The sequence below is a fragment of the Vigna angularis genome, chromosome 8 (genome assembly GCF_016808095.1).
Source record: "Vigna angularis cultivar LongXiaoDou No.4 chromosome 8, ASM1680809v1, whole genome shotgun sequence".
In the NCBI taxonomy this organism is placed as follows: Eukaryota; Viridiplantae; Streptophyta; class Magnoliopsida; order Fabales; family Fabaceae; genus Vigna; species Vigna angularis.
The window spans coordinates 4,351,411-4,361,756 of NC_068977.1; the positions used below are offsets into that span (position 1 = coordinate 4,351,411).

The 10,346-nt window shown below is 45.2% G+C and overlaps 1 protein-coding gene across 1 annotated transcript; it reads left to right on the plus strand.

Moving 5' to 3' along the window:
• Window positions 1-2,783: 2,783 nt before the first annotated feature.
• LOC108344555 (uncharacterized) lies at window positions 2,784-4,313 on the plus strand. The gene has a single exon (XM_017582988.1). The coding sequence runs from the start codon at window positions 2,784-2,786 to the stop codon at window positions 4,311-4,313; it is 1,530 nt and encodes a 509-aa protein (XP_017438477.1).
• Window positions 4,314-10,346: the final 6,033 nt, after the last annotated feature.

Below are 10,346 nucleotides of genomic sequence, written 5' to 3' on the forward strand. Positions count from 1 at the left end.
TATAAAGATACATTCTTTCGATATCTAATGATAATAAGAAAATAAAACTAGAAGTTTTTGAACATATATATATATATATATATATATATATATATATATATATATATATATATGTATATGTATGTATATATATACATATACATCTATATATACATATATATACATATATACATATATATACATATATACCTATATATACATATATATATATATATATATATATATATATATATATATATATATATATATATATATATATATATGTACACATGTATATACATACACATATATGTACATATGCATACACATATACGTACATATATATGTACGTTGTAACATGCATAATAGGGTAGGGGTAGAAAGGAGAATGCATAAATAAACAAGCATGGGGCAGGAGATGATAGAGAATACATGCAAAAAAACGGTTAGGATGAGCACACGTCAGCACAAAAGAAGTGAATATTTGGAGGATTACGTTTGAGGGGTGACACATGTCTGGTATGAATCTTCCCTCTAACCTTCTAGACTCTGCTTCTATTCTCTTTGATTTCTATACTCATTATGGGTTCTTCTATGCATCAGATTGAATCTTTAATTCTTCAAACTAAGGACAACGATCAGTGACCATACACATTATTTTATTCCTATTGCATTGTTTCTATTGAGTTGTAATTTAACAGATATTATATTATTATACATATGAACTCTGCTTTGTCATTTCTTAAATAAATTCATTTGTTACACACATACACATATATGTACATATACGTACACATACACATATATGTACATATACGTACACATACATATATGTTCAATTCTCGTAGAGAAGTCACATTGAATTATATATATATATATATTGAAAAAGTCTATGTACATATATGAGTATGTATGTATATGTGTACATACATATACTTACACATACATTTATGTACACATATACGTACATATACATATGTGTACATATATGTATACATGTATTTAAACAGTATTGAGTTTTTCATTCAGTTGAAGGTTTGGATAAAAGTTAGTGTGTGGTTTTTTATATGTATATGCCTTTAGAGTAGGGAGAATATTAATTGAATAGTTTAATGTTACTGTGTTGAGTTAGGAGTTTTGTTGTAAACCTTAGGAGTGTAACTTATTAAGGAAATCAGGCTAAAGAAATAAACGTTTCTCAAAATATATATTGTTGGGTACAAACAAAGTCTCATATCGGATAAAATAAGGGATGGACATGGATTTATATACACATAAGATACCTCCATTGATAAGAGACATTTTGGAGAGGTACCAAAAGCAAATCCGTGAGGGCTTGACCTAAAACGGACAATATCTTATCCCACATTTTTTTAAAATTTTAAAAAATAATGTGGGTTGTTATTGATATTTGTTTATGTTGAAATTGTCCGAGGGTAAGTCGTTTTTCCTTGCTATGCTCTCTTTCTATGTTCAATCCTCTGCAAGAATGCAATCCTCATATATGTTCCATAAAGAGGTCAGTATTTTATTACGATAGATCAAAGTTGGAAAAGAATGTCTTTACCTAGACATCAATTGTATATTTATAGGGCTTGTGACAGCCAAACACATTGATTAGCCATTAACGCACTATATTTTTAGACAATCAAACCCAATATTCAATGACAGCCAAACACATTGATTAGCCATTAACGCACTATATTTTTAAGACAATCAAACCCAATATTCAATAATTAATATAGTATATTTGTAAAGTGTAAGACAATTTGATCCATTAATACCTGCTAACTCCGATCGGTATATTTCATATAGTACAATATTTTAATTAAAATGATATGAAAATAGTAATTCTCTTTAAATACATTTTAAATATGTTTCGTTTGTCCAATGTAAAAAAATAAAAAAAAAATTGAATGAAGCACTTGTAGGAAAGTTATATATTTTATATAAAGGAAATATTTATAAGTAATTTTGGAAAAAAAGAATTATAATGTCCTTTGCATCTTCTCAAAAATCTCACTATGGATGTTATTCATAAACAACTTGATATTATTTTTTTTTGTAAATAAGTAGATTTTGTTTTTAATATTTATATAGAATGGATATTATTTGTCCTGTTGAATCAGGTCAAAACATAAACATTGTCTATCTAAAACCAAGATATAAAAAAGTTGCAAACTTTCAAACAAAAGGATCCAAAATTGTTGAGAACTTGTAAGCATATCACATAAAGAAAACTCACATCTTGAGAAGAGTATATTATGGCTGTTACTACCGAGGGTGGACAACCGACCGGGAAGATTTGGACAACCGATCGGGTGTTTCATACCTGGTATGTCCGATCGGAGCTCGTAAGCACAACGTAGCCGATCGGGCAGTTGTGTAAAATTGCGGGCTGGAGACAGCAGTTGAATGCTCATAAATGTGTGGTTAATGAGGTAACGGTCCTTGTCCAGTATTTAAAGTGTGCATTGAAAGCCATTAAGAGGTAAATTAATGGGGAATATTCTCTAAAATTATATAAATAGTAGTCAAAGGAGAAGGTAAACTCTCTGTTCTTTTGATAATTATAGACTTGCGAGAGCCCATTCTGACTTGATCGTCGGAGTGTTTGCTGCAGGTCAACCCATTTACACTGATACCGAGCGTAGAGGAAGCAAGAGAAGTAAGACAGATCGGAGGAGGAGGAGTGTTTCCAGACGAAGGTAGCAGGAGTTTTCCCCGGTCCCATTCAGCAGAAACATTTTGGCGCCCACCGTGGGGCCGAGGATAGTTGAATACAACCTATTACGACCGTAAGGATGGAGCAGGAACCGGGAGCGTTTTTACAGGAGATGAGAAGGAGAATGGAGGCAATGCAGGCGGAGATTGAAATGCTGAGAGCCGAGTGTGATGCGGCTAGAGGGGCGCAAGCTAATCGCCAATCCTCCGCGCGCGCTCATACAAGGCCAATTGTAGAGATGCCGGAAACCGAGCCGGACTCAGAGGAGGACACAGATCCCAATCCTGATAGCTATTATCAGGGGGAACAAAGTGAGTCCGGCTCGCATCGAACTGCAAACCGTCCGGCCCCGGCCGGTCGGGCTCGAGCATTGCATCCGTTCACAGCAGTGATCATGGAGGAGCAGATTCCGGATAGAGCATTCCCAGCCTTGGAGAAGTATGATGGCTCGGGGGATCCAGAGGAGCATTTGAGGTCTTTTGTTGATGCGATGACCATTTACTCCCCCAGGGAAAATGTGTGGTGCAGAATTTTTTCTTTGTCAATAAAAGGAGAAGCTTTGGCCTGGTTCCACTCGTTAAGACCCCGAACCATTAATAGTTTTGCCACCTTGAGGGATATGTTTGAACGGCAGTTTTCGGTAGGTAAAGCGCGAAATCTGACGTATCTAGAGTTGACTAATATAAAGCAGGAGAAGGGAGAGAGTCTTAGGGATTTCATGGACAGGTTCAACAGAACCGCTTGGCAAGTAAGGGGGGTAGGCAAGAAGTTTACCATCAGTACTTTGGCTACTGCGTTGAGACCTTCCCCGTTTGCTGATAACTTGTTCGTGGAACCCCCATTAAACCTGGACAAGTTGCAAGAGAGGGCCGCTCGGTTCATTCGAATAGAAGAAATGAGGGCGGTCCAGAGACGACAACAAGATCAAGGTACGAGTTTGGGGCAGGAGAAAAAAGAAGGCAAGAAACCGTTCGTTCCAAGCGAACGGCCAAAGGGCCAGAAGTTTAGAGATGGCCCGAGGGGGAGTAGGTACGAACGGTACACCCCATTGAATGTGCCAAGGGCAAGGGTGCTGGAGGAAGCCCTGAGTGCAGATTTATTAAAGGTAAGACCTTCCCGATCATCACCTAAAGCAGATGGAACTAAGCATTGTACCTATCATTTGAACATAGGACATAACACCGAGGACTGCACGGTGTTGAAGGATAAGGTGGAAGAATTGATCCGGGCGGGTCATCTGAAGAGGTTTGTCAGGGAGGAACGAAAGACAAGAAGTCCACCCAGAAGGACTAGGGTGGAAAGAAGTGACAGGAGAGAGGACAGGCATCCCGACCGCAGGAGGAGTAGAAGTCGCAGTCATGACCGATCACTGCAAGGAACGATAAACACCATTTCGGGTGGATTTGCGGGAGGGTCGTCGGCGTCCGCAAGGAAGAGAAACCTGAGGGAGCTTAAAAGCGTCCACAGAGTAGATGTGAGAAAGCGTTCTATGCCGCCCATCACGTTTACAGATGAGGATTTCCACGCTCCCGATCCAGATGAGGATGACCCGATGGTGATAACGGCAGTTATTGCCCGGTATAGTGTGGGAAAGGTGTTGGTGGACTAGGGCAGCTTTGTCAACATTCTGTACTGGAAGACATTCTAACAGATGGATATATCTGAAGATTTGATCGCCCCTTACAACGAACAGATAGTAGGATTCTCGGGGGAGAGAGTAGACACTAGAGGCTATGTGGATCTCAGAACGTGCCTAGGAACCGAACGGAGCAAGGAGATGAAAACCAGGTTCTTGCTGGTGGATGCGAGCACCTCTTACAATGTGTTGTTGGGACGACCATGTCTGAACGCGTTCGGGGCAATTGTTTCCACACCCCACCTCATGCTTAAGTTTCCATTGGATAATGGAAATATCTGTACCGTTCGGTCCGATCAGAGTATCGCACGGGAATGTTACATGGCGGGGTTGAAGGTGCAGCCATCATCATCAGATCCACCTGCCCGGCAAAGGAGGAGACGATCGGAAGTAGCTATGGCAGACTTGGATCCTAGGACGAATACGGACGATCGGATAGAGCCGATGGGAGAGACCAAGCCCTTTGGCCTCGGGCAGAAGGAGGAGCAAGTTACCACCATCGGGAGTGAGTTGGATGAGGATCAGGCCAGATTAATTGGCACTTTATTAAAGAAGAACCAAGACTTATTTGCTTGGACTGTAGCTGATATGCCAGGAATCCACCCAAGGGTTATGTCACACAAGATGGCACTGTTTAAGGAGGCCCGACCGGTGGCCCAAAAGAAGAGAAGATTGGGGGAAGAAAAGCGATCGACAGTGGCAGTTGAGGTGAAGAAGTTGTTGGAAGCAGATTTCATCCGTGAAATCAAGTACACAACCTGGCTGGCAAACGTTGTGATGGTGAAGAAGATGAGCGGGCAGTGGAGAATGTGTACGGACTTCACGGATCTGAATAAAGCCTGCCCGAAGGACTCTTACCCACTACCTAGTATTGATGCGTTAGTGGATGGGGCGTCAGGTTTCCATGTGCTAAGTTTCCTGGATGCATATTCAGGATATAATCAGATTCCTATGTTTCCCCCAGATAGCGACAAGACAGCATTCATCACCGAGCGGGCTAACTATTGTTATGATGTTATGTCGTTCGGGTTGAAGAATGCAGGAGCCACGTACCAACGGTTGATGGATAGGGTCTTTGCAGACCAGATCGGCAGATGCATGGAGGTGTATGTGGACGACATGGTGGTGAGAAGCCGTTCAGTTGAAGACCATGTGAGAGACTTGGCGAAAGTGTTCCACCAGGTTCGCAAGTATAACATGCACCTTAATCCGACCAAGTGTACTTTCGGGGTGCCGGCGGGAAAATTTCTGGGATTCCTGCTAATAACTAGAGGCATCGAGGTGAACCCCGATAAGTGCCGAACGGTATTGGAAATGAGGAGCCCGCAGAAGCTGAAGGAGGTTCAAAGGCTGGTGGGTAAGCTGACTTCACTATCTCGCTTTATTTCAAGGTTGGCCGAACGGATAAAGCCGATAGTAAGAATTATGAAGAAGAGTACGGGAGCAGATTGGGACGACCAGTGTGAGCAAGCCTTTGATGAAGTTAAACGAATACTGGTCAGCCCACCGGTCATGGGGCGACCTGAGGCAGGACATGCGTTGCAACTATTCCTGGCGGTCTCGGAGGACACGATCAGTTCGGCGTTGGTACAGGAGCAACCCGAATTCAAACTCGTGTACTTCGTTAGCCGAACGTTGCAACCGGCGGAAACCAGATACAAGCGAGTTGAGAAGATCGCTTTGGCATTAGTGATGGCAGCACGGCGCTTAAGGCCATACTTCCAGAGTCATCAGGTGGTAGTCCGAACGGACCACCCGATCGCGAAGATCCTGCGCAAACCAGATTTAGCCGGGAGGATAGTAGGATGGTCTGTGGAGTTGTCTGAATTTGGACTTCAGTTTGAACCAAGAGGGTCTATCCGAGGGCAACATTTGGCCGACTTTACGGTCGAGTTACCCTGGGAAGAAGAAGGGCATCCTGAATGGATCCTTTACGTGGATGGCTTCTCTGAAAAGTCTGGTGGTGGAGCAGGGATTGTGTTGCAAGGACCAGACGGCTTTATTGTCGAGCAGGCAATTGTCTTTCGGTTCAAGATAAGTAATAATCAGGCCGAGTACGAAGCAGTACTGGCGGGGCTCGAGCTGGCAAAGGACTTGGGGGCTGTCGCAGTCAAATGCTGAACGGATTCCCAATTGGTGGTAGGACAGCTAACGGAGAGCTTCCAGACCAAGGATGATCAGCTGCTTCGATATTTTCACAAGATCAAAGAGTTGGTAAAGCAGTTCCGGACGGTGGAATTCAAACATGTGCCAAGGGAGCAGAATGCGAGGGCGGATATCCTATCCAAACTCGCCAACAGCAAAGGGAAGGATCACTTGTCATCAGTTATAAGGCAGGTCATGATGAACCCGTCGGTGGAGTGTTTGGCCGTTCACGAGGTCTCCGATCGGCCGGACTGGAGGAAAGATATAAGGGAAGTCATTCAAAGGCAGGAGAATGGCTTGCACGTCCGAGTGGCTGAGGCGAAGAAGGCCGCTCGGTATTTGTTAATAGGGGAAGACCTATATAAACGAGGATTTTCATCACCGTTGTTGAAGTGCATATCCGTGGAGGAAGCTGAATATGTGATGAGGGAGTTGCACGAGGGGGTGTGTGGAATGCATACAGGGCAGCGAGCGTTACGTGCCAAGGTCATACGAACGGGCTATTTTTGGCCGACGGTGGAGAGAGACTGCAAAGAATTTGTGCAGAAATGCTTGAAGTGTCAGGAGCATGGTAAGAACCTCAATCTTCCACCCGTTGAGTTGCACAGCTTGGTTTCACCGTGACCGTTCGCGCAATGGGGAGTAGACATTGTCGGACCCTTTCCTGTGGGCCGAGCATAAAAGAAATTCCTACTGGTGGCAATTGACTATTTCACTAAGTGGGTGGAGGCAGAACCGCTCGCAACGATCACAGCAGCAAGGGTTCAAAAATTTATGTGGACGCTCATCTGCAGGTTTGGAATTCCCAAAATCATAGTTACAGACAATGGCCGACAATTCATTGACAAAGGCTTAGGAGAATTTTACAAGAAGCTGGGAATTAAGCATGTCACGAGCTCGGTAGAGCATCCTCAAACAAACGACCAAGTGGAAGCAGTCAACAAGGTCATCGTATCCGAGTTGAAGAAAAGGTTGGGAGAAGCCAAAGGCCTCTGGGTAGATGAACTTCAGGAGGTCCTGTGGGGATATTGCTGCACCCCGCACGGTACAACGGGGGAAACCCCGTTCAACTTAACATACGGAATGGACGCAATGTTACCAGTCGAAGTAGGCGAACCTACTGTTCGAAGGGAAGTCCAAAATCTCCAAGATAACAATGAGGAACTTCGCGTGGAGCTTGATACTTTGGACGAGCGGAGAAAGGTAGCTATGATCCGAGCGGAGGCTAAAAAGAGACTGTTGGCGAGGCGCTACAACACCAAGGTCAAGCCGCGACAATTTGCTGAAGGAGACCTTGTGTGGAGAAAAACAGCAGAAGTCCGACGAGACCGATTGGCGGGAAAATTAGCTGCAAATTGGGAGGGCCCCTTCAGGGTTGTAGAGAATTTGAAAAATGGAGCATACCGCCTGGAGCACCTGACAGGAAAGGTTATACCCAATACATGGAATGCGTCTCATTTAAAATTTTATTTCAGCTAAGAGCTTTGTACTCATTATTTCATATCAATAATACATTGTTTATCACAGAATTTTCGTCATGTGTTAACAGCCGAGCGGGTGAGGCATATTTCTTTCGTGAACTCTCACCTTGGTCTTAGGGCACGCTTCTAGAGAGCTCCTAAGACCTAAACCGAGCGGGTGAGGCAGATTTCTTTCGTGAACTCTCACCTTGGTCTTAGGGCACGCTTCTAGAGAGCTCCTAAGACCTAAACCAAGCGGGTGAGGCAGATTTCTTTCGTGAACTCTCACCTTGGTCTTAGGGCACGCTTCTAGAGAGCTCCTAAGACCTAAACCGAGCGGGTGAGGCAGAATTCTCTCGTGAACTCTCACCTTGGTCTTAGGGCACGCTTCTAGAGAGCTCCTAAGACCTAAACCGAGCGGGTGAGGCAAATTTCTTTCGTGAACTCTCACCTTAGTCTTAGGGCACGCTTCTAGAGAGCTCCTAAGACCTAAACCGAGCGGGTGAGGCAGAATTCTCTCGTGATTTCTCACCTTGGTCTTAGGGCACGCTTCTAGAGAGCTCCTAAGACCTAAACCGAGCGGGTGAGGCAGAATTCTCTCGTGAACTCTCACCTTGGTCTTAGGGCACGCTTCTAGAGAGCTCCTAAAACCTAAACCGAGCGGAACTCTTACGGGGCAAACCGAGCAGCAAACGAAAAGGCTATGCGCGAAAAAACAAAACAAGAAAATGCAAGTAAACAGGAACAAAGGTAAAATGGCAGAATGAACTTGAATTTTTCATTGATTTCCAAAAGGTGTTACAAGTACAAGTTCAAAAGCAGTAAAGTCCTAAGCTTAAACACTCAAGATTGGCCTGCGGCTTCGCCGGTGTCTCCAACCACTTCGACGGCAGCGTCGATAGTCTGACCGATCGGAGGAGAAGAAGGGGGCATGCTGATGGGAACCAGTTTATTGTCCACCACCATCATACTCACGTCCAGGCGAGGATCGTCGGTAGGCACTTGGAAAAGAAGGTGACACTAGGCGAGAGCCTTGTCAAAACCGAGCACATGCTCGTTCACTACTTCATCACCCAGCAGCTTGACTTCTGCCTCCAACTTGGTTACTCGATCGAGAAGAGAATCCCGTTCGGTCGTCAATGTTGTGTTGGAAGCAGTGGCCTTCTGAAGGTCCAGTTGTGCATCATCCAGAGACCGTTGCAATCCAGGAACTAGCTTGTTGTCCACCACCATCATACTCACGTCAAGGCGGGGATCGTCGGTAGGCACTTGAAAGAGGAGGTTGCATTGGGCGAGGGCCTTGTCAAACCCGAGCACATGCTCGTTTACCACTTCATCACCCAGCAGCTTGACTTCAGCCTCCAACTTTGTTACTTGACTGCGGAGAGAATCCTGCTCGGCTGTCAGAGTTGTGTTGGAAGAGGTGGCCTTTTGGAGGTCAAGTTTGGCATCATCCAAAGACCGTTGCATGCAACGCTGAGCAGCACGAGCCTCGGCCAATAGCGTGTTGGCTTTCTTCTTGTCCTCTTCCGCCATTCGTTCGGTCTCAGCTAGCCGAAGAGTAAGGTCCTGGTTGGCCTTAATAGTAGACTCGAGCTTCGCTTGAAGCGCTTGAAGCTCGGCGGAAGCAAAGGCTTTTATATGGGCGGCGTAGGTCTGACACAAGGCCGCTCGTGCCGTCAGCTCCAGAGACATGTTGGAGGCCTCTTCCTCGGTCATCCCACTGACCAGAGCCTTGTCCTCGGCGAAATGGTCGAAATGGAGATGCTTGGCCACCCAGGAGTTGGGACTCAGAAGACTGGGGAGGGGAGGCCCGTCGGGCAAACTCCTCTTAGCATGCTTGGACTCGGTCGAAGTCTCCCGAGCGGCCTTTCGTTTCCCCTTCTTCTTCGGGGGGGACTTGGAGGGAGGAGCTGGATCGGCCACAATCTCGACCGGAGGTGGAGGAATGGAAACCTGTTGCACCGGACGAGGAGTGACAGGTTTAGCAACAGCGGAGGGGGCTTGGGATGAACTCCCGCCCGGTTTTCTCACATCGCCTCCCCTTTGAGCGAACAGGCGGGCAAAGGTGCTGTTCTTGGAAGGATCCATCTTCGATAGGTAATCTGCAAAGCGAAAGAAAATTCAGATAAGTTCCAAACGGCTGCTCAATCAAAGGAGACCAAAAATAGCTTACCGAACACATTAGATGGAAGATTTTTGTTGCCCAAAAAACCGATCAGAACACGGCAAGAGGACTTGTGGGGTAGCTGACAAAGCTGGTTTATTAAGTCCAGATCCTCGGGAGCCATCTGGGGTTTAGGCCAGGAAAGGACTTTTCGTGGATCTCGGGTCCAGTAGAAAGGAAACTTAGCTTCTCCGGTCGGGGAGCAAAAGCTCTGGTAGCTGGTTTTCGTCGGCA

What these genes read in the sequence shown, in the direction of transcription:
- LOC108344555 (XM_017582988.1), top strand. Translation starts at nt 2,784, where the DNA reads ATGGAGCAGGAACCGGGAGCGTTTTTACAGGAGATGAGAAGGAGAATG.